The sequence below is a fragment of the Rhinoderma darwinii genome, chromosome 7, assembly GCF_050947455.1.
Source record: "Rhinoderma darwinii isolate aRhiDar2 chromosome 7, aRhiDar2.hap1, whole genome shotgun sequence".
NCBI classification, from domain to species: domain Eukaryota; kingdom Metazoa; phylum Chordata; class Amphibia; order Anura; family Rhinodermatidae; genus Rhinoderma; species Rhinoderma darwinii.
Window position 1 is genome coordinate 40,286,766 of NC_134693.1, and position 25,040 is coordinate 40,311,805.

At 44.1% G+C, this 25,040-nt stretch overlaps 1 protein-coding gene across 4 annotated transcripts in view; it reads left to right on the forward strand.

The window, feature by feature from the left end:
* Window positions 1-25,040, forward strand: part of HFM1 (helicase for meiosis 1) — a 181,811-nt gene that overhangs the window by 40,686 nt on the left and 116,085 nt on the right. For 3 of the 4 annotated variants that reach the window (XM_075833227.1, XM_075833229.1, XM_075833231.1), the window contains exons 2-5: window positions 2,010-2,084; window positions 10,424-10,533; window positions 12,958-13,219; window positions 21,503-21,726. In XM_075833227.1, coding sequence (XP_075689342.1) covers window positions 2,023-2,084; window positions 10,424-10,533; window positions 12,958-13,219; window positions 21,503-21,726 — 658 coding nt within the window. In that variant the 5' untranslated portion in view covers window positions 2,010-2,022. The remainder of the gene's footprint in view (window positions 1-2,009; window positions 2,085-10,423; window positions 10,534-12,957; window positions 13,220-21,502; window positions 21,727-25,040) is intronic. The other variant, XM_075833228.1, reaches the window with a different exon arrangement.

Sequence of the window (25,040 nt, forward strand, 5' to 3'; positions counted from 1 at the left end):
TTTTTTTTGATGGTCTTCTTGCGCTTTACTCTCCTTTATTTCCATTATTCCATTTAGTCCAGTCTAGATGCATGGCTAGCCCTTAGTTCTCTGAAGGGTAAGGTCAATGTCCTCTCAATTATTTTCCAGAGTCCTCTGCCTTCTAAGGCCTATGTGAATACCTTTCTTTAAGGTGATGCACATGCATTTCCTCTATACAGACCTCCAGCACCCCATGGGACCAGAACCTGGTATTGGATGCCCCTCAGCTTCCCTCCTTTGAGCCTCTAATGGATGCTTCCTTGTAGCTCATCTCCTGGAAGGGGGCCTTTCTGGTTGCTGCGAATTCAGAAACCAGAAAGGCCCCCATAGATTACAGTTGATTTATGTGGGTCCCAGCAGGGGAACCCTGTAATAAGTTTATTATCAAGGGGCCCTTCTAACAGATTATTTTGCCATGTTTCTGTCCCTCAACCTATCATCCTAGGGAGAGGTTCTTCCGCAAGCTGGATGTTGTGATGTTTATGCACCTGTATATGACTGTTACCTGTTCTTTCACGCGATTAGACTATCTCCTTGTCATTCCAATAGGTTGACATAAGGGGCTGCTGGCCTCCAAGGCAATCATACCTCGTTGCATCCATGCAGCTGCTATATGCAAGGCATACCGTGTAAAGGGCTGAGATCTCTCTTTCTAGATTACAACGCACTCTACCCGATCAGTTTGTGCTTCCTGGGCAGTTCATTATTATGCTTCAGCTTTACAGGTGTGCAAAGCCGCTACGTCGCCTCCATCCACACCTTTTCCAAATTCTACAGGGTGCACACTTTTGCATGAGCGAATGCGGACCTTAAGAGCAAACTGTTGCAGCCATCCACCTAGACAATCTCCCTTTTCTCTTCTATTTTTCCCACCCCAGAGACTGCTTTTAGATGTGCTATGATTTTCCTGTGTCCCCCAATCATAGGTATAAGAAAAGAGGATTTTTGTACTGACTGTAAAATCTCTTTCAGCTCCCTCTTGTTGTTTTGAGATTTTGTTGCCACTTGGGGGTGTTTGGTTCCGTTTTTCAGGTTTTTTTTTTCCTGACATCTCTTTCTTTCTGCTTCTCCTTCTGTTGAAGTATTGAAAAAGCAGACTTTTGACTATCAGTATTATGTCCCGTTCCTAGTTTGTTACCTATGTTTTCTATACAGCTCGCTTACCTTGTATTGTTTACATTTTTTACACACTCCAGTCCTTCACAAACAACTGGAGTAACATACAATCCTCGCAGATACTTGTATTGTTTACATTTTTTACACACTCCAGTCCTTCACAAAGAACAGGAGTAACATACAATCCTCGCAGATACTTAAATATATAAAAATACTTAACTTATAATAACATAGAAGTGACAAAGCAATATATATTATATCAAGATACAAGACATTACATAGAGAACACAACCACACACAGCTGCCTCAATTTCCTACCTTCCATGGGTACCAAGCACATGTGGCCAGTAATGTGTATGTATATATAATATATATCCAGATCTCAATGCTACACGGTCTCCTGGAACTACACTTATAACCAAAGCGGCATCAAACACTTGACCACTGGTACATGTACATATAGAGACTCATGCATAAATAGCATGTATATATTCTACTCATCTATAATCCACATAAAAAAATTCCTAGAATATCTATATGTACACATAGAAAGTCTGCTGTAATGTTATTATACTTATATTTATATACATACACAGAAAGCACACATATAATTTAGTCTGCTCCTGATGTACAGTTAGGTCCAGAATTATTTAGTCAGTGGCATGAGTATTCGCATTTTAGCTGTTTACGAAAACATATTGAATATACAGTCATATAATCAATATGGGCTTAAAGTGCAGACTCTCAGCTTTAATTTGACGGCATTCCCATTTTTTTACGGCATATTTTTCTATGTGTATATATTTGACAATATTCACTCCAAGCAGATTGTGTGGTATTACAAAACCTAATAATTTAATTCTGCGTTCTAGTTGGAGATACACCATGGAAGAATTTGAAATTTCTCTGAAAGACTTATTTTATAATGGGTCATCCCCAAAAAAAATGTAAGTATCCAATATTTGTCAATAAAAATGTCGTGTTATACTATATGGGTATGTGCACACACACTAATTACGTCCGTAATTGACGGACGTATTTCGGCCGCAAGTACCGGACCGAACACAGTGCAGGGAGCCGGGCTCCTAGCATCATACTTATGTACGATGCTAGGAGTACCTTCCTCACTGCAGGACAACTGTCCCATACTGAAAACATGATTACAGTACGGGACAGTTGTCCTGCAGCGAGGCAGGGACTCCTAGCATCGTACATAAGTATGATGCTAGGAGCCCGGCTCCCTGCACTGTGTTCGGTCCGGTACTTGCGGCCGAAATACGTCTGTCAATTACGGACGTAATTAGTGTGTGTGCACATACCCTATAACTGTGTCGTATAGGTTTCTTGGTTCCAAATCAGGTTAAGGGGTTTTCCAGTTTTAATTTAAAAAAAGTGTAATCATTGTACAATAAAATTCTTTAATTTGTCATCCGATCCAGAAAGCTTCACAATCCAGCATTTGTTTCCAGAACAGATCAGCAATATTATGTGGAATTTCACTAGACTAGAAGAGGGAAGATAATATTATGAAACTCCTCATCAAAAAGCAAGCTAAAATAGAAGATTTTGAGTTAACATTTTATTTTTTGTTGCTTTCCTGTCGGTACTCTACAAGGGAATTTTATATATATATATGTCACGGCGCGGGGCCGTACCGCGTAGCAGGGTATCAGCTGGCCAACAAGGTACAAAACAATGTCTATAGTTCAGAACGGGTACCTGAGGCAGTGTAGACAGTAGTGGGAGCACGACTTGACTTTCACAGTGAGTGGCACCGTGGATGCAGCGGAAGACACGACTTGACTTTCTCAACAGGTGGCACCGTGGATGCAGCGGAAGACACGACTTGACTTTATCAGCAGGTATGATAGCACGGGATACAGGCGGCAGGAACGGGTAAGACTGGGAACTAGGAAACACTGGGAGACCAGTTGCAAGACAAGCTTAGGTAAACAACAACGCTCAGGCGAGGAACAAGTGGGCAGAGCCCCTTATTATAATCCAGCAGCCATTTTGGGCTAATTATTGATGGGTGACAGCTGGACGTGTACTGGTCCTTTAAGGCCGTGTACGTGCGGGCGCGCGCACCCTGCGGGAAACAGTCCGAGGACCCGGAAGTGAGTGCCGACGTCTACCTGGAGACAGATGTCCATGGCCGGGGCCGTCAGAGGGTAAGTCTGAACAACGGCCCCGGCCATAGACGTTGCAGTATCCCCCCTCTTACGCCTCCTCCTCTTGGGACCAGAGCGGGAAAGAAATGTTTTCACGAGGACAGGGACATCGATGTTCTCCTCTGGCTCCCAAGACTTCTCCTCTGGACCAAATACCCTCCAATCCACCAAATAAAACGTCCTTCCTCCCACTTTCTTGGTGGCCAGGATCTCCCTCACTTCTAAATTTCCGGATGAACCGCCAGGAGCCACTGCGGAACTAGGAGTCCTGGAGTCGCTTTTCAGGACCACGGGTTTCAGCAAGGAGACATGGAAGGAGTTAGGGATCTTGAGGGTAGGAGGCAGTCAAAGCTTGTACGACACAGGATTGATCTGTAGCAGAATCTCGAAGGGTCCGCGGAACCTGGGGGCAAACTTGCAAGATGGCACCCTCAGCTGGATATTCCTGGCAGACAGCCAGACCTTAGTACCTGGAAGAAACTTGGGAGGTTCTCGTCTTCTAGTGTCTGCCTTTCTCTTCATGCGGTCCATCGCCAGCAGAATAGAAGATCGTGTCTGCTGCCATATCTGCAGAAAGTCTGCTGCAGGCACCTGGGACATAGTAGAGCCGGGCAAGGGTCTTTGAGGATGTTGGCCGTAGACTATGAAGAACGGACTGGAGGTGGTGGACTCACTGGTATGGTTATTATAAGAGAACTCTGCCCACGGGAGCAGCTGCACCCAGTCATCATGTCGTCTGGAGACAAAGTGCCGCAGATAGTTCTCCATAATTTGGTTAACCCTTTCGAATTTTCCATTGGACTGAGGATGGAAAGCTGATGAGAAGTCCAATTTTACACCGAGTAGGCCGCAGAGTGCTCTCCAGAACTTTGAGGTGAACTGGACCCCTCGATCTTTTAAATGCAGTCTTCCACTCGCGAGATCACGCTACTGCTGTCATTCATAGCGTGATCTCACGAGATCACGCTTTTCAGCGATTAAGTCCAACACAAACTTTACTGAAGTGTCGGGAGTGTGAATAGACATCGCATCCTGGCTGTAGGTGATGTCTATTCACTGTCAAGACACTTCAGTAAAGTTAATGTGGGTGTATGTGACAGCACAGCATGATCTCGCTAGATCACGCTGTGCTGAGTACAAATGGATATGAATGGTGAAGTGTATGCCAAGTTGGGCATTAAGAAAGTAATTAGCATAAATCTAAAATTGCTCATAACTTCCTCAAAAATGATCATTTTAAAAAATAAAAAACTGTTGTTATCTACCGTACATTACAGCACCGATCACATTATGTAGGAGATAGGGCACTTATAATGTGGTGACAGAGCCTCTTTAAGCAGTTAATATGTCTGGATCACAATGGGTTGGTCCATGTGCTGTTTCCGATTGACTCTTGCGAAGTGTGCCTTATGTGTAGATTCTTATTTTTCCTCTAGTTCTGTCATCTAGCATCTATTTGCCAATTTCTGGTTATGACTCCTAGTTATATCTCATGGCATGTACATACAGTGATCAGCCATAAAATTAAAACCTCCAGCCTAATATTGTGCTTCAAAAACAGCTTTGACTCATCAAGGCATGTACTCCACAAGACCTCTGAAGGTGTCCTTTAGTATCTGGCACCTAGACGTTAACAGCAGATCCCTTTAAAGAGGATCTGTCACTAGATCATCTGTCACTAGTTTAGGCGCTGTAATACTAATAATGCTAGTGAAAATTGTGTCCTAAAAAGTTTATTATTTTAAAAGTTAGTAGCTTTTTTCTAAATATGGAAATGAGGCTATACTAGACAAGTGGGTGTCAACAGCAGCAATTCTCCGGAGGTGCAGCTACCTCACAGCCTCTGACGGTCACAGTGTGAAGGACTGAGGCTGGAAGGAAGGGGGATTACTTCAAACAGCCATATCTCCGGCTGTGGACCACCTAAAACAGTGGTGGCATATGAAAGATGAGATTCTAATCTTTCATATGGCACAAGGAAAGCAGTACTGGCTGTGAAAAAAACGGAGGTATCACCAGTTGAAAACACAGTCGGGAATGTAATCTGTATACTATATGATCACGCTGTGTTGCTAGGCTGGGAAGAGGAGAACTGTATGATGCTGATTGGACAGCGTCACACAGGAAACATTACACCGCCCAGAGTGAAAAGAAAGCGTAACCTCCCATTTGGCAAGTATAGCCAAATTAGCATATTTAGAAAAATGCACATAACTTTGCCAATAATAAACATGTTTGAAACGTTTCAGTTGCTGGAGGAATTTGGGTACCTGTTCCTAATGGTAATGCTGTTGAGATCCTGATAATAGAGAACTAAAAGAGATTGATCTTTCTTTTCGACCAAACATATTACAGCACCAGTAGGCAAGGTAAATTAATGAATGGCCTTTTGTTCATATTATCTTGCAGATACTCACGTAGGGCTTTAAGTTCTGGTTTAGAAAGGATGTAGATTCCTCCAAAAGGCACCACTTAGGTGGTCAATGGAACAGTCATAGATACGGTGTGGAGGAAAGGTATTAGCGTTCTACTTGCTAATGACATTAAGGAAAGAATGGTATTGGTGAGAAATCAGTGTCTTCAGATCTGACTCAACAGTTGAAGGGGATTTAAAAATCCTGAGGCACAGGTCCAACTGTTGTTTCAGAATTGGGAGGTGCATTAAGAAAATTAATTGAAATAATACTTTATTTAGTACAATTAATATGAAGCTTATGCATCTTAAACCAGGATAAGCGAAGAATGATTGGAAATAATGGTGACTTCACTGCGTCCAGGTACAGTCACTCTTAATAAGAGTCCAAGATAGTCACAAGGAGAAGAGAAGTCTCCAAACGTATAGATCCTAAATTTCAGGGTCTAGCCGTCAACTAGTTTGATGAACACAGGAGGAGCCTTTGTTTGGGGAGGAATATGATGATGTTCCACAAAGTCAGTGTCAATGAAACAGCTGCTGGCACCAGAGTCAAAGATTTTAGTTCTTGGCTTTGGTAACACTGAAAGGAGAAAGGAACCATTATTTAGGTTCAAAACACATGGAGATAGCAACTGAAGTCGGATGGTGGGGAGTGCTTGCACACGTGAGGTGATTGATGGGGCAGTTGTTCAGAAAAATGACTTGGTTTTCCACAGTAAAGACAGATATTAGCCTGTCGACACCTAAAGCCTTCCTCGCTCGTCAGAGTAGGTCTTAATCTGCATGGGCTCAGGCTCGAGAAAGTGTCCATAGACTGGGATAGGTTTCCTTGTTCCAGGCGCTGTTACTGTCAATTGGAACTGTGGGGTGAAACAGACTTTCCCGAGATAGAGGAACACAGTGAAGGCTAATTCATCCTTGAGGGTATTATTAAGTACCAAGTGATACAGGTAACTTAGTGAAGGCTATATTCCAACTGGACTCAGTAGCCAGCCTATGAAATTCCATGGGGTAATACTCCACAGGTCGAGGTCTTTGGCAGAGACAGCTAATTGAAGAATCGGCTGAAGCAGTATGGTGGAGATCACTGTAAATGACCTCCACAGCCTCCAAGAATTAGAGTTGGAGAGAAGAGGGTTGTTGGGCCACAGGTTTCCCCATTATGGAGGGTGATCAAAGTGCCGACCTTAACCCGATAAGAGGGATAGGTGCGTGGTTTTAGGGAAAAGAGGAAGCGTCAGCTGTGAACAAAACTACTAAAAATCTGCATAGGATTCCGGAGCAGTTGCCATAGTCTCCGACTGCCTTGGAGGAGGGGAGGCCGGAGACTGCAGAGCTTGGAGGTTTTTTTTTCCGGCTAAAAATCGAAACATATTCTTTCAAGATGGTGACCATAGCAGTCATCTACTGAGTCCGTTCCGAAGAGGGTCTTAGCAACCTCCGAGGTGTCCATAATTATAGCTTGACTATACTTTCACACTCAATACAGGGAAAGCGTACCTGTATACAGATGTTCTCTGACAGGGTAGCACAGAGTAAGATACCAGCAGTTGCTGCAGAAGTGCTGGAGAGCAAGTCAGGGGCATGCAGATGGGCAGTTACGGGGCTGCATGAGTAGCAGTAAGTGATAACGCTACCAAATTGACACTCGCTGACTCTAAGGAGCCGCGCAGTCTGAGGAGTTTTCACCCTATACCCCACAAGGGGGTTTGTGCTCTTCTGTATGGGAGACTTCCAGAGTGCCACTCCTGGGATGGTCTCTGATAGGCAGTGACTGAGTGAAACGAGGTCAGGAAAACGTAGTCAGTAACGTGTAAACAATCAATGGTACCAGATCAGCAGGCAAACTCGTAAAACAGGAATCGTATCCAAAGATCAATAACACGGAGCGAATTAAGATGAGAACGGCAGGCAAATAGTGGAATCCAAAAAATAAACCTGGGTCAAACTCAGAAGAACAAACAGAGCTTAGGAAACACCAGAGAATCTGAAATAATAGCAAACCAATCTAGCAATTAAAGGCGTTCTCCAAACCCCTCCCTGCTGGTATCTAAGACTGTGCTATTCTGAGAGGAGGCAAGGGGAGAGCAGATGTCCTCAGCCCTAAACCGACAACAGCCAGAAGCAGCACCACAGTCAACTATGTACACCAGTTGCATAGATGATTCTACAGCAACAGAATAGTAGGACATTTTTAGTGAAGACTATTTGGAAAGTTGCTTAATTTTTCGGAAGCAAATGAACAATAAGTGCAAATGTATCCTTAGCCATTAACTCTTTTACTGCACCAATTTTCACACTTTTGACATACACAAATAAAACCTGAATATTAAATAAAAAAATAAATCATATTATACACCCATACCAAAATATCTTATGAAAGTAAACACATGGCACATTGGCCATGGGCACCTTCATGCAATTTTGCATCACAGCGTTACGTTGTGTAAAAACTGCATAAAAAGTCATGCTTGTGGCTAAAAGTCTGAGATGTACAACACCTACTAAACACACAATTTCAAGATATGCAAGTTCATACATGCCATTATGTCTATGCCCAAATGCATATACAATGAATTCGGAAAGTCTTCAAACTCTTTACATTTTTTTACATTTATGTTGAGGCCCTGTGCTAAAATAAAAAAAATTATGTTTCTCCCCATCATTCTGCAATCAATACCCCATAATGACAAAGTGAAAACAGAACATTAGTAATCTTTACTAATTTATTGAAAAGGAAAAACTTAAATATTGCATTGACATAAGTATTCAGACCCTTTACACGGTACTTAGTTGAAGCACTTTTGGCGGTGATAACAACCTCCAGTTTTCTTGGGTATGATGCCACAAGATTTGCACACCTGGATTTGGGGATTTTCTGCCATTCGTCTCTGCAGATCCTCTCAAGCTCTGTCAGGTTGGATGGGGACCGTCGGAGGACAGCCAGATATGTTCAATTGGGTTCAAGTGTCACGGAGGGTCTGTGGACCCACTTGGCCGTACCGCCTTGGCGGTAAGGCAGCTGGCCAACAGGACGCAGGTCAATGTCTATAGTTCGTATAGATACCTGTAGCAGCTCGGACAGCAGTAAGGCAGGCTCGGCTGGGACTAGGCAGCAGGTAGACGTCAGGCGAGGTGAAGCAGGTCAGACGTGGGATACAGCACGACACGACTTTGGCACAGCACAGTGCTCGACCAGGATAGTATGGAATGCAGGGAACAGGAACACACTAGGAGGCCATCACATAGACAAACTTGGGAAACATCAACAACGCTCAGGCATAGAAGCAGGGGGCTGGACCCCTCTTATAGTCCAGGGTACTCACGGGTTCAAAGTTCATCAAAAGTCCGGTGCGCGGGCTGCCCCTTTAAGAGCGGGCACGAGCGTGCGTGCGCACCCTAAGGGATCCGGCTGAGGTGAGTGGAAGCGAGCGCTGGCGTCTCCTGACGAGGAGGCTGGGGCCATCGCTTGCCGACTCGTGGCTGCGGCTGTCAGGGGGGGATTGGAGCTGACGGCCCGCAGCCACGGACATTACATCAAGTCAGGGCTCTCGCTGAGCTACTCAAGGACATTCACAGAGTTGTCTCTAAGCTACTCATGTGTGGTCTTGGCTGTGTGCTTAGTGTCATTGTCTTGTTGGAAGGTGAACCTTTGGCTCAGTATGAGGTCCAGAGCACTCTGGATCAGGTTTTCATTAAGAATATCTCTGTACTTTGCTCCATTCATCTTTCCCTCAACCCTGACCAGCCCCCCTGTCCCAGCCACTGAAAAACACCCCCACAGCATGATGCTGCCACCACCGTGCTTCACAGGATGGTATTGGGCAGGTGATAAGCAGTGCATGGTTTCCTCCAGACATGACCCTTAGAATTGAGTCCAAAAAGTTCCATCTTGGTTTCATCAGACCACAGAATCTTGTTTCTCACAGTCTTAGAGTCCCTTAGGTGCATTTTTGCAAATTCCAGGCGGGCTTTCATGTGTCTTTTACTGAGGAGAGGTTTCTTTCTGGCCACTCTACCATAAAGCCAATTTTTTTGTACCCTTCTCGAGATCTGTGCCTCCACACAATCCTGTCTCTACAGGCAGTTCTTTCCTCCCCAATGGCTCAGTTTTTTCTCTGATATGCATTGTCAGCTGTGAGACCTTATATAGACAGTGGTGTGACCGAAAATATCCACGATCCAAATGCTGTTAAAAAAAAAAAAGACGACCCTAAATGGGAGAATCAATACATTTCTACAGGATATCTCATAAACGTGTGATAGGTGTGGGCCCCAGCTCTAAGACCCGCAACTATGTGGAGAACAGAGGTCCCCTGATGCTGCTGGTGGTCGCATCTATTTGGAGAGTGATTGGTGAGGGGAACGCGCATGTGCGTGGCTCTCTCCATTCTGTGCACTGTTCGGCTATTTTCGTCACTCCTTTAGAACAGAATGGAGACGGCCGCGTGCATGTGTGACCACCTCTCCACTTAGTTCCTGCCTAAAATTGGAGGCCAGCACCCACCTCGCCAGATGTGGGACCCCAATTCTCGATAAAGGTAGATATATCCTGTGGATATGCCATAAATATCTGACATGGGAATAACCCTTTAAGTAAAGTAACTATTCTTGTCTGCAGTTTAAGTTATGTAATTAATAAAGAAATTATTCTCTTAGTTATTCTGTACTGTATTGTCTTTATCCTTTTTCATAACAGTTTGGATAAAGAAGGCATAAAAGATTGGCTCCATGCTTCAGCTCCTTGCATTGATGATATTCCACTGAGTCAAGATCTTCAAAAAGAAATAGGAAGTAGTCAGTCAACAGGTAAATTATATTGTAGTTGGGAGCATATTCTCAGGACAGCACCTGAAATTCGCTTGAGTTGTCTGATGCAAAGCACCATTGCAATTATCCACTCCTTATAAAGTCCACAATAGATAAATACCAAATACGCACTCCACATTTGTCATAAAAGAACATATCATATATGCAGACCAGAAGGGGATTCACATATCGAAATCTAGAAGGTAATATACATCTGTGGCGCACTCTCTCATCAAGCTAACCAGGCATGTACCACAATCCACCAATGATAATGTTCAGGTAATAATAATTCAGGTAATGTATGATTGTTCCTTGGGACTATTGGCATGATCAGAAGCATCCTTAATAGATTTGTGTTTTCGCTCACTTTGGATGTCTTACACATCAGAATGTGCTTGTAGTATAGATGAAGCTACAAGACCAAGGCCTCATGCACACGACCGTGCATTTGCGGCCATATACTATCCGCAATTGCGGAGCAGCAACCTATGGGCTAATGCACACGACCGTGGTTTCCACAGTGCGGGCTCATTAAAATCAATGCATATTTTGTGTGTGAACGGTCCGTGATTGCGGATGGCCTGCGGATGACACTCCGCTGCCCGTCCATGCCATAAGCACGGCCCGTGCATAAAGCTACAGCCGTGTGCATGATCAATGAGAGAAGATGTAAAGATATATATATCATCTCTTATCCACCAATCTACTACTCTCTCCAACCAGTGAGTCCTAGCCATATATCCATGGGCAACCGGAGGAAGGCACTTTATTTAAATGGGTTGGCCATTTTATCTTTATTTTCCCAAAAATGCTGGAAACAGCGCATTAAATCACTTACTAATGTAATGTTCTTTGAAGATCTGCGCCGATGTCTTAATAGTGCCGTTCCCTTGTTTAGAGCAAACTTCATCACTGACTGTCTGGTGCCAACATGAGGGCTAATGGAGGTGCATGTGACTAGATCCATCCTTCTGCGACCTCCATTGAACAACACTGCACTTGGCAAGGGAAACAAGCACATGGACAGTGCCGTGCGCAGTTATATTCAATGGAGGCCACTGATGGACGAGTCTGATCACATTTCCCTCGTTCAGCCACCATGTTGGGGTGCAGCACCACATAGTAGGTGATGAAAGTTGGACAAAACAAGCGCGTGGCACCATACCAATCAAGACAGCAGCGCAGATCTTCTAAGAACACTATATTAGTAAGTGACTTCATGTGCTGTTTCCAGCACATTTAGTATAATTAAGATAAAGTGACCAACGCCTTTAAAGAAACTAAGGTTCTACTTACATTAGCGTCATTGATTTTATTCTTAACTGCCCGCTGTATTTATAGTATGTCTACGGCGTAGGCTTTAGTTGGCTGTCCGAGCGATTGGGCAGCTAAATGTCGGGTGCCCGGCAGTAGTCAGGGATAGTCAGGCATCCTGGAGAGAAGATAGAAGCAGATTTCACTGCTTCTGTCTTCTCTGATCTTTTGTACACAGCGCTCAATGAGCGATGTGTATAGAATAAAGACGCTGCTGCCTCTATTGGTCCTGGTGATCATGTGACTGGTCACATGATTGGCGCGATGCCGTTAGTGAAAGGCTGCTGCTGGGTCTAACTAGACCCAGCGCAGCCCTAAGGGTATGTTCACACGGCCTATTTACGGACGTAAATCGGGCGTTTTTGCCCCGAATTACGCCCGAAAATAGCGCCTCAATAGCGCTGACAAACATCTGCCCATTGAAAGCAATGGGCAGACGTTTGTCTGTTCACACGAGGCGTATATTTACGCGCCGCTGTCAAATGACGGCGCGTAAATAGACGCCCGCGTAGAAGAAGTGACCTGTCACTTCTTTGGCCGTAATTGGAGCCGCTATTCATTGACTCCAATGAATAGCAGCGCTAATTACGGCCGTAAATGACGCGGCGTTCAAGCGCCTGCACATGCCGGTACGGCTGAAATTACGGGGATGTTTTCAGGCTGAAACATCCCCGTAATTTCAGCCGTTACGGACCCCCGCCGTGTGAACATACCCTAACAGTGACAATAGTCACTATAACAGGACTGATTTCCTCTGTAATTGGGGCTGCTGTGCAGCCCTAGTTACAATAAAAAAATATGTTTTAAAAAAGAAAAAAATTAAATCTCCCAAAGGTATATTTTTCTGACCTTTGAGGGACAAGCTATAATAATAAAAAAATAAAAGTAAAATAGAGTGCAAATAAGCTAAATATACCCACACAAAAATATGTTCCCCACTCCATTAATTGTCGTAACATTAGCCCTGATCCAATTGGGGTAAAACTATTATTACCAGAAAAAAGCTGAAAAGTAAAAAAGCATATTTTTTTACTATTATTTTCAAAATATAAGTCTAAAAATTCTAAAATAGCATATTTTTATAATTATTATTTTTTTTTTTTCAAAAAGCTATGATTAGAAAATTGAAAACATTTATTCCTCCTCTAAAGAAAGCAAAGGCATTAGAAGTCAACCCTCGAGGACATTTTTCTTCTCTGCATGACATTAATCGTAGCACAATGACTGCAAACACAGAAAATACTATTCTATTATCACATCCATGTTTTTCACTTGGTGATGATAATGAACAAAGCAAAGACTTTTACTCTTGTGAACAAAATCTCCCAGAAACTCAAGATGTCAAAGGAAATTCAAGCATGTTTAGAAAAAGGTAAGGTATTTTATTGTTAAAGTATCTTTCTATTGACAGATATCTGTAAAACTGAATAATGTAAAAGCAGAGGTGCAGAGTCTAGTGCACAGAGCATGTATGGCTCCCAAATATCGAGCTGCACAGGCTCTGTTGTGTGCATAAGTCTTTAAAATAGTCGTTCACACATCTATCGGTCTAAAATTGTAAAATCAACAGTCATCTGATGTGTGGCTTATAACTGAGTAGATGGGCAGCACGGGAAGGAAAAGGAAATGTTAAGGTTAGTGTATAGGAAAGGTGATTAGGTTACAAATTTTGACTTATAGAAATGAGGCTGCAACAGGAAACAATTTCTAAATGTGCTAAATGTAGGCATCTTAAGAAGACCTGTCAGCTCTACTGACATGTCTGTTTTAGTGAATACTTGTAGTACACTACAAAATTACAATTCTGGAGCATCTTTTCTGAGAACTTTGTGTTGTGCTGTTCTTCTGTTATTCCTGCTAGAAATTTATAAATATATTGAAAACTGAGTGTTACCATTCCCATTATCAAAGGAGTGTGTCCCTACATAGTCTGAGACTGTGAGCACTTATTGGACAGTCCCTTTAAGTAGGAAAATACCCTCAACCGGTAACACCCAGTTGTCAATTTATTCATAAATTTGTAGGAGGAATAACAGAAGAAAGGTACAAGGCAGAGTTAGAAGAATTTATGCTCCAGAATTGTTATTTCATGGGGAATATGAGTATTCACTAAAATACTTGTCTGGAGAGCTGACAGGTCCTCTTTAACTGCGCAGCACAAATAGCTCTGCCTGCTACTAACATCCCAAGCTGGTGTCGTCTCCGCTGGTTAGGGAGCTCTTTCTTTAACAGCCAGCCTGTCTGAATAATAAGGGTATGTTCACACGAGGGCGTCCGTTACGGCTGAAATTACGGGGATGTTTCAGCCTGAAAACATCCCCGTAATTTCAGCCGTACCGGCATGTGCAGGCGCTTGAACGCCGCGTCAATTACGTCCGTAAATAGGCCGTGTGAACATACCCTAACAAGGTCACTGACTGAGGGAGCAGGAAATGTAATAACCTGTTATTACGTAGTGTGATATAACTATTTATGTTATAATTAATATGAGCACCTGTTAACACATTATTAGGGGAAACATTTTTGATTGAGAGCCTCTGTTTATTTCAACTAGGATGTCAAAATACTATACAGTATATTGGAAATTATGTATGGTATACATTTTTCTTTATTTTTTAACAAATGTAGGCATATCAATATTTGGTGTTCATGAAAATAATATATAATGATAAAAGTGAGGTGGAAAAATACAGTTATTGATTGTCTTAGAAGTGTTAATTTTATTGAACTCTGCTCTTTCAATGTATCAATGAAAGGCAGAAGAAGTTTTCAGAATGAGGGATCTGTTTCCTTTATTGGAACAGTTCAAGGAGTGGCTTCACATGAAGATACAGACAGGAGGGTCTTTATTGTGCTCTGCAGTTATCAGCAGAGAGACGGTGGTCGTGTTATAGATGTTGGTGGGTATGTGAGTCTTGTTTTACTTCTGAATTAAATGACAGGACCAGAGGGTAGCCTCAAGGTGTTAAGTAACATCCAACAGTAGAAACAAAGGGTCTTAGCAATAAGCAACATATTGGAAGTATCAGGGGGATACTGTAACTATCTCATTCCTGTGATACCCAGAGAGAAAGGCACAATTTCACCTATAGTACCCTTTTTTCCACGACTCCGTTTTGAGCTACTCGGCTTGCCCCAGGATTTAAGTGCCCTTAGCTAATCCGGTGGCTAATTCTCTGTATAATGCTCAGAATCATACCAAATAGGCAAAATAGGAGATACAGTAACTACGAGCAATAATGTATGTGAAAGACACTAACATACCAGGAAAGTTATTCAGGAGATGAAACATTACTAGGTCAGACAGTTGAGGAGCCGGTAACAGGAGTTAAACAAATACAGATGCAGTACCAGGGATTTAAAGGGAACCTGTCACCAGCATTTCACCTATTAAACCAGCAATACCTGGTGGTAGAGGGTGAAAAAACATTTCTATATAACCTATAATTATTTTCTTAGTCGTCTCTGTAGCTTTAGTATTCAGTTTTTTAGTGTTCCCACACCGTATGCTAATGAGCATAAGAGAGTCAAATCTTTATTTGAAAAGAGTCAAATCTTCGTTTGAAAAGAGTCATATCTTCATTCCTCAAGTCTTTCCGAGTTTACCCCGCCGCCATACTTTTGATTGACAGCTCCTCGCCTTCCCCCAGCACACAAAATCCCGCGCTTATGCATTGATGTCCTCTTCTGGTGTGTGCGCACAAAGGGACACCGGATTATTACGATAAAAGGCGCAAAATGTTTGCAGACCGTTATTTACAGCTGGAGGAGGAGTTTAGGAGAGGGGATAATGGCAATGAACTTTTGATAGCAGCGGCCAGTGAGGGATAAGTAAAGTTCAATAGGTGAAATGCTGGTAACAGGTTCCATTTAATATAAACATAGTCAGATAGCCTAGGGTCGGTATCAGAGATGTAGCAAAACCGGGTATTTGCTACAGTAGAGGGTAGTGCAGGAGAGTAGTCAGGCAAGTCAAAGGTCAGTAATGTTGATATAGCAGAGGGGGACTGTGGGGATGAAGCAGAAGTGAGGTCAAACAAGCAATACAGGGAACATAGGAGCCCAGCTAGGATAATATGTTTATAGCTGTTACTGAGGTCAATGCACTGCCATTAAAATACAGCATTTTTAATTCCTGATTGGCCAGACGGCCCTATACTCTGCACATGCGCTGTCTGCTTTTATGCCAACCTCGCCGCAAATCTCATCACGATGGCTGCTGGCAGGACGAGTAGTCCCTGGATTGCTGATCAAAGTTGAAGATCCACTGCACTATATAAGTGTAGTGGCGGATCATCATTAGGGCGGTTCGGGCGGCCGCCCGGGGCCCGAGGCTCCCGGGGGGCCCATGGCCGCCCGAACCGCACATGACCGCACTGGCCCCCTCATGCCTGGTGGCGTCGCTAGCACCGGAGGGAGCACCGGTGCTAGCGGCAGCCACATTCATTTGTATCTGAGTCCTCAGGAATGAATATTATAGACTGCAGGCCACGTTAGGCCTGCAGCCTATAAGGTGCTGGGAAGACTGCCTGCACAGGCCGGCGTGATGAGGTACTGCATCACGCCGGTCTGCGCATGCGTCTAGTCCGGAGGATTCACATGCGTCCAGCTGGAGCAGCCGCCATGGGGCAAGGTAAGTAAAATATATATTTTTTTTTTAGGTGGGGGTAGCGCTGTGTATATATTCAAGGAGGGGGGGAGTGCTCCGTTACACTATAAACAAGGGGGGAGTGCTGTGTGGCCCTATATACAACGGGGGAAGCGCTGGTTAGCCCTATATACAAGGGGGGAAGTGCCGTGTGACCCTCTATACAAGGGGGAGGGGAGCGCTGTGTGGCATTATATACAAATGGGAGCGCTGTGTGCACTATATACAAAGGGGGAGCGCTGTGTGCACTATATACAAGGGGGGAGCGCTATGTGGCCCTATATACAAGGGGGAGCGCTAAGTGGCCCTATATGCAAAGGGGCAGTGCTGTGTGGCCCTATATACAAAGGGGGAGCGCTGTGTGGCACTATATACAAGGAGGAGCACTGTGTGACACTATGTACGAAAGGGAGGGCTGTGTAGCACTATATACAAGGGGGGGGGCTGTGTGGCGCTATCCACAGTGGTATGTGTGTGGCGCTCCTTACAAGGGGGGCTGTGTGGCGCTATTTATAAGAGGGGGAGGGCTGTGTGGTGCTGTCTACAGGGGGCTGTATGGCGTTATCTATAGGGGGCTGTGTGTAATGCTCTCTACGGGGGGGATGTGTGTGGTGCTAGCTATAGAGGGATGTGTGATATATACAGGGGGCTGTGTGTGGCACTATGTACAGGAGGCTGTGTGTATGTGGTGTTTTACAGTGTATGGTGCTCTACAGGGGGGCTGTATGGCACTATCTATAGGGAGCTGTGTGTAATTCTCTCTACGGGGGGATGTGTGTGGTGCTAGCTATAGGTGGATGTGTGATATATACAGGGGGCTGTGTGTGGCACTATGTACAGGGGGCTGTGTGCATGTGGTGTTTTACAGTGTATGGTATTATTATATTCAGGTGCACAGTGTTTGGTGCTATTATATTTAGGGGCACAGTATGTGGCACCATGATAATTTTATTTTCGTTTATAGGTGTGGAAATGTTGGAAAAGTGAGGAGCCGAAGGCATCTGAGTGGCAAATTCTGCAGAAATGGGTCATGGCCAGGAGAAGTCGTCATGAACTCTGGACCGGATGGAGAAGAAAAGAGGAAAAAAACTACTAGAATTGAGACGTCGTCACCTGTGAGTCACTAGATTTATAGAGAATCTGTCACCTCTCCTGACATGTTTATTATAGGAAATCCTTGTATTTCGCAACAAGGTTTTCTGCAGTCCAGGACTGATAGACAATTCCCCTTGTCAGGATGTGTCCCTGCACAGTGTGATACTGTCAGTATGTAGGGACACAGCCCTGTGACAAGGGGAATCGTAACACCATTTGTTAATGTTTGCCCAAAAAGGTAGTGTTAACAATAGTTGCGGGCGGCGGTGCGGAAGGGGGGCCCAAGTTTGGGTAACAGCCCAGGGCCTATGGTCTTCTTAATCCGCCACTGTATAAGTGTATAAGAGAGAATAAGCAGTTTCTCAATGAACAGTCCTCAATGAACAGCTAAGGGTATGTTCACACGTGGCTGTAAATTACGGAGTTGTTTTAAAGGGAAAACAGCCTCTGATTTCAAAGCGTTTTTTTTAAGCTGAAAATGAAGCTTTTTTTCATTTTTTTTTAGATGTTTTTCATAGTGTCAGGGTGTGTTCACACGTAAAATAAAAACGACAGAAAATGACAGAGTTGTTTTCAAAGGAAAACCGCCTCTGATTTTCAGCCGTCTTTGAAGCTGAAAAAATTTTTTGAAGCGTTTTTTTTTTAGATGTTTTTGGAGCTGTTTTTCTATTGACACTATGAAAAACAGTTCCAAAAACTGCTCAAGAAGTGACATGCTCCTTTTTACGCTGCGTTTTTTTTACACGCAGTTTTTTAAAACAGCAACGAAAAAACGCCCGTCTGAACATAGCGCCGTTTTTTCATTGATTTCAATGGGCAAATATTTAGAGACGTTTACGAAATACGCCTGAAAACTCTGCGTGTGAACCCACCCTCCATGGAAAATCAGCTCTAAAAACACCTCAAGAAGTGACATGCTTCTTCTTTTTAGGCTGGATTCACACAAGCACATTACGTCCGTAATGGACGGAACGTATTTCGGCCGCAAGTCCCAGACCGAACACAGTGCAGGGAGCCGGGCTCCTAGCATCATAGTTATGTACGATGCTAGGAGTCCCTGCCTCACTGCAGGACAACTGTCCCGTACTGAAAACATGATTACCGTACGGGACAGTTGTCCTGCAGCGAGGCAGGGACTCCTAGCGTCGTACATAACTATGATGCTAGGAGCCCGGCTCCCTGCAGTGGGTTCGGTCCGGGACTTGTGGCCGAAATACGTTCCGTCAATTACGGACGTAACATGCTCGTGTGAATCCGGCCTTACAAGGCTTTTTTTTAATTCAGCAGTGTAAAAATACACCTGAAATGAACAGCACAGTGTATTTCCCATTTAAATCAATGATAAACTGTTTGCAGGCTTATTTCAATGGTATTTTGGAGTTTAAACCAAGGCTTTTATGCTCTAAATCAGCCTAAAAATAAGCCATGTAAACATTAGAGCAGCAGAGTGAAGTCAATGGGTGCGTGAAAATCACGCGCACCACTTCGGAAGCACTTCCGTGGGACGCGCATGATTCGCGCAACAGCAGTCAAACGTATGTTTGCAAACAGAAAAGCACCACGTGCTTTTCTGTTTACAAACATCCAAACGGAGTGTGATAATGATGGCGGCTGCGCGAAAATCACGCAGCCGCGCATGCTATGTGATGACTCACGGAGCTGTTAAGTGCCTTTTGGGCACGCAAAACGCAGCGTTTTTTGCATGCGCAAAACGCACACGCTCGTGTAAATCCGCCCTTAAGGTCAGGCTGCAGATTTTGTTGCTGAATCCATGTGGATTTGTGCAAAAATTATTTCTACCGGATTATTTCTACCGCTACAAATGGACATATACTTATACATAACACTAGTCCGGAGTGTTCCTAAGAAACTGAGCTTAGGCCTCATTCACACATTGCAGATTTGGTCAGTGTTGCATCAGTATTTTGATGTCAAAATTGCATGCAAAGAAGAGAAGTATACATTTCCATTTTATTTCCCCTATGTTCAGGATACTGATGCAAAATACTGATCACATCTGCAATGTGTAAATGAGGCTTAGGATAGGCCATTAATATCTGATTGGTGGGGGTCCAGCTATTTAAAGTGCCCGCGGCACTCCAGTGAGTCCTGCTTCTCCTTCATTCCCTACACATCTTCATACTGCACAACGCCGTCACATTCGTAGCAGCTGTGAATAGGAGAAAGCTGTAATACTGTGCACAGCCGCTATAAATGTGACGGCATTGTGCAGTGCGGAACTGTGTAAGCAATGAAGGTAAAAAAAAGGCAGTGCCGCGGCCCTTTTAAACAGCTGATTGTGGAGCTTGCCGAGTGTCGGACTCCCATCGATCAGATATTGATGGTTTATCCGGAAAAAAGGCCATCAATTTTATGTCAACGGATAACCCCTCTAAGGGTACATTCAGACTAAGCAGATTTGTTGCAGAAATTTTAGCGACTGTTCTATTCATCTGGATGGGGCTTTCAGAAAGCAATGTGCATGCTGTAGAAACAACCCCATTTAAATATATGGCATAGATTTTCAGTCGCAGAAATTTTGGTAACAAATCTGCCACGTGTGAATATACTCTAAGGCTGGGTTCACACAACCTATTTTCAGCCTCGAATTACATCTGAAAAAACGCCTCCAATACGTCGGCAAACATCTGCCCATTCATTTCAATGGGTTTGCCGATGTACTGTGCCGACGACCTGTCATTTTACGCGTCACTGTCAAAAGACGGTGCGTAAAATAACAGCCTCGTCAAAGAAGTGCAGAACACTTCTTGGGACGTAATTGGAGCCGTTTTTCATTGACTTCAATGAAGAAGAGCTCCAAATTACGTCCGTAAAAGACGCGGCGAAAAACGCCAGTACATGCAATTACGTCTGAAATTCAGGAGCTGTTTTCTCCTGAAAACAGCTCCGTAATTTCAGACGTAAATGCAGTTATCGTATGCACATACCCTTACTATGGAACATAAACTTTGTTAATTTCTAGAAATGTTTCTATGAGAAGAGTATCTTAGCGTTGTTTATATCTTAGCTATAGAGAAAGTGTTTTTATATTGGAAATAGAGGTTTCTAAAGGGTAACTGACAAAAAATTTTTTTTCCTGTGTCATTATTAATTATGGAATCTTAAGATCTCCGTGCCAGGAAGGGACATGGCTGGATCTCCACACTCCTGCTGAGATCTGGATATGTTACCTGCTGTACTGGTGTACATGGTCTTACTAATATGTCATCACTACCAACTTTAGCACCGAAGTGCATACTGATAAACTTTTATTTTTTATTTGGCGATGTGGGACTTGGAGAAGGAGGCAGTGCGGAACAGAGAGGATGTGCCTTTCTGAGATTAAAATTATTTTATTTATCAATTTTTCCAAACATAACACGTTAATGCAAAAAGAATATGCAACCATATAGTACGTCGGCACGCAGGCCGGCATATGAGGTCATCCTGTATGGTATGTATGCAAACAGAGTAATATCAAACATTAATTGGGGCTAAGCCCATGCATCCCGAACCTGCAGACATGCACTAAGGCCCACAGTGAAGCATATCTTAGAAGGGGGTAAGAATAAGGAAAGGAGAAAAGAGGAACGACAGGGGAGGGAAAGTAAGGGACGAGTTCTGATGTTATATGTCATGCAGAGAGTACAAATCAGGAGGCTACGATGTTCCTGAACTCCAGTGATGATTGAAACCTGACCCAATGATACCAGGTCTTGATGAACTTCGCATGAGTACCTCTCATGGATGCCGTGAGATCCTCCATCCTCATGATCTCCTGTATCTTATTGAACCACATGCTGAGCGACGGCGCACAAGATTGTCTCCACAGCGCTGGTATGCAGGCCCTGGCAGCGTTCACCAGGATTAAATGTTTTTTTACTGTCTCAAATGTACATTTATTTCCCACAGCTTATTTAAACAACATGACTCTTTCACTTTTGGAGACAGACAAATACTCACAGATGATACAATGCATGTGGAGTCCAATAAGGTACCACAAAAACCCAACTATGACAAACACTTTTCTCAAGATTTACGTAGCCCTAATGACTGTGGAGATGCCCATCAAGCTTGCAATTATAATTATGGAACAGTTTCTTTTCCTACGTCTTTAAAATTGCTGAATAGAAAAGGTAATGAATGTTTAGTATTTTATAATATGTTCAAAGAAAATTATTAACACTTGAAAACTTGTGTGCTGTAAGATTTGTGCTGTTTTGAGTTCTAAATAACTGCTGGATAGGAAAAAAGTGCCGCAATTTATACCAAATACCTCAGGTTTATTTGCATTTTTTTAATGTGATAGGTGATGCAATTCTCAAACAGTATCACAGTTTTAGGCCGGATTCACAGGAGCGTGTGCGTTTTGCGCACGCAAAAAACGCTGCATTTTGCGTTCGCAAAAGGTACTTAACAGCTCCGTGTGTCAGCCCCGTATGATTTTCGCGCAGCCGCCATCATTATGACACTCCGTTTGGATGTTTGTAAACAGAAAAGCATGTGCTTCTTTTCTGTTTACATTCATAGTTTGACAGCTGTTGCGCGAATCACGCGCGTCCCACGAAAGTGCTTCCCTGTGGTGTGTGTGATTTTCACGCACCCATTGACTTCAATGGGTGCGTGATGAGCGAAATACGCACAAAGAACGGACATGTCGTGAGTTTTTCGCAGAGGCCTCACGCTGCGTAAAAATCACGCAACTGTCTGCACGGCCCCATAGACTAATATGGGTCCGTGCGACGCGCGTGAAAATCACGCGTGTGAAAATCACGCGCGTTGCATGGACGTATATCCCGTTTGTCTGAATAAGGCCTTAGGGTAAGGCCACATGGTGCGGTCACGGTGCGTTTATGTTGCGTTTTTAAATTGCAGCGTCATTTTTCAATAGAAGTCAATGGTGACATTTTGGTTATGGACAGACTGCTGCTATTATATTACAATGTTTTTTGTGCGGTTGACCGCATGTTCATAATGTCCGACCGCATGCAGTTAATGACCGCGCTGCCAAAGTTGTTGCTGAACTGCTTGCGTTTTTGCTAAGGGTAAGGCCCACACGGTGCGTCGTTGACGCGGTTTTGTTGCGTTTGAAAACCGCATGCGGTCAACTGCAAGCGTTTTTAGGGCATGACCACACATGGCGGAATTCCTCCGCAACTGTCCGCATCAATGCCGCACCTAATCCGGGTTGCGGATTACGGCTGCGGATCTGCACAAAATGTGCAGAAAATTGATGCGGACTAGCTGCTGCGGACTGCGGGAAAAGTGCTTCCCTTCTCCCTATCAGTGCAGGATAGAGAGAAGGGACAGCACTTTCCCTAGTGAAAGTAAAAGAAATTCATACTTACCGCCCGTTGTCTTTATGACGCGTCCCTCCTTCGGCATCCAGCCCGACCTCCCTGGATGACGCGCCAGTCCATGTGACCGCTGCAGCCTGTGCTTGGCCTGTGATTGGCTGCAGCCGTCACTTACACTGAAACGTCATCCTGGGAGGCCGGACTGGAGACAGAAACAGGGAGTTCTCGGTAAGTACGAACTTCATTTTTTTTTACAGATACATGTATATTGGGATCGGTAGTCACTGTCCCGGGTGCAGAAACAGTTACTGCCGATCGCTTAACTCTTTCAGCACCCTGGACAGTGACTATTTACTGACGTCTCCTAGCAACGCTCCCGTCATTACGGGAGCCCCATTGACTTCCTCAGTCTGGCTGTAGACCTAGAAATACATAGGTCCAGCCAGAATGAAGAAATGTCAAGTAAAAAAAGCAAGACGCATCCGCAGCACACATGACATGTGCATGACAGCTGCGGACTTCATTGCGGAACTTTGAATCTCCATTGAAGTCAATGGAGAAATTCCGCCATGAGTCCGCCACTGCTCCGCAACAGACAGAGCATGCTGCGGACACCAAATTCCGCTCCGCAGCCTATGCTCCGCAGCGGAATTGTACGCATCGTGTAAACGAACACTGCTAAATTAAAGTGAAAGTCAATGTAGAAACGGCTCCGCTGCGGATTAACGCTGCGGAGTGTCCGCAGCGGAATTTAAGTGCAATTCCGCCATGTGTGAACCCGCCCTTTGTCTCTGTAATGCTGCAGTTCTGTTGCGTTTTTAAAGGAAATAATTGATGGACATAGTTTTCACCCGTGTTGAAGTTTGTTAGGCGCTTCCTGTATATAGTTCATTACAAGGCATTGCAGAACTGTTAGCAAAAACACAAGCAGTTCAGCAACATCTTTGGCAGCGCGGTCATTAACTGCATGCGGTCGGACATTATGAACATGCGGTCAACCGCACAGAAAACACATTGTAATATAATAGCAGCGGTCTGTCCATAACACAAATTTGACCGTTGACTTCTATTGAAAAATGCTGCGGTTTAAAAACGCAACATAAATACAACGTGACCGCACCGTGTGGCCTTAGGGTATGTGCACACGCTAGCTGTCATTTACGTGTGAAAAGACAGACTGTTTTCAAGAGAAAACAGCTGCCTCGTTTCAGACGTAAAAGCTCCTCCTCGCATTTTGCGAGGCTTCTCTGACAGCCGTAAATTTTGAGCTGTGCTTCATTGAGTTCAATGAAGAACGGCTCAAATTACGTGGCAAAGAAGTGTCCTGCACTTCTTTGCCGAGGCAGTCCATTTACGCGTCGTCGTTTGACAGCTGTCAAACGACGACGCGTAAATTACAGGTTGTCTGCACAGTACGTCGGCAAACCCATTCAAATGAATGGGCAGATGTTTGCCGACGTATTGTAGCCCTATTTTCAGACGTAAAACGAGGCATAATACGCCTCGTTTACGTCTGAAAATAGGTCGTGTGAACCCAGCCTTACCCTTACGATTCTGCAATGCATTGTAATGAACTATATACAGGAAGCACCTAACAAACTTAAACATGGGTGAAAACTATGTCCATCAATTATTTCCTTTAAAAACGCAATAGAACCACAGCATTACACAGACAAAAAACACATGCAGTTGACCGCATGGGGTTTTCAAACGCAACAAAACCGTGTCAACGACGCACCGTGTGGCCTTACCCTTAGGTCAGATTCAGACGAACGTTGCGTTTTTGCGCGCGCAAATAACGCTGCGTTTTGCGCGCGTAAAAACCATTTGACAGCTGCGTGTGTCATCCGTGTATGATGCGCGGCTGCGTGATTTTCGCGCAGCCGCCATCATAGAGATGAGGCTAGTCGACGCCCGTCACTGTCCAAGGTGCTGAAAGAGCTAACTGATCGGCAGTAACTCTTTCAGCACCCTCGACAGTGAATGCCGAACACAATATCGAGAAACCTGTTAAAAAAAAAGAAAAAGTTCGTACTTATCGAGAACTTCCCTCCCGGCCGTTGCCTTGGTGATGCGTCCTTGGTGACGCGCCTCTCTTGACATTGGGCCCCACCTCCCTGGATTACGCGGCAGTCCATGTGACCGCTGCAGCC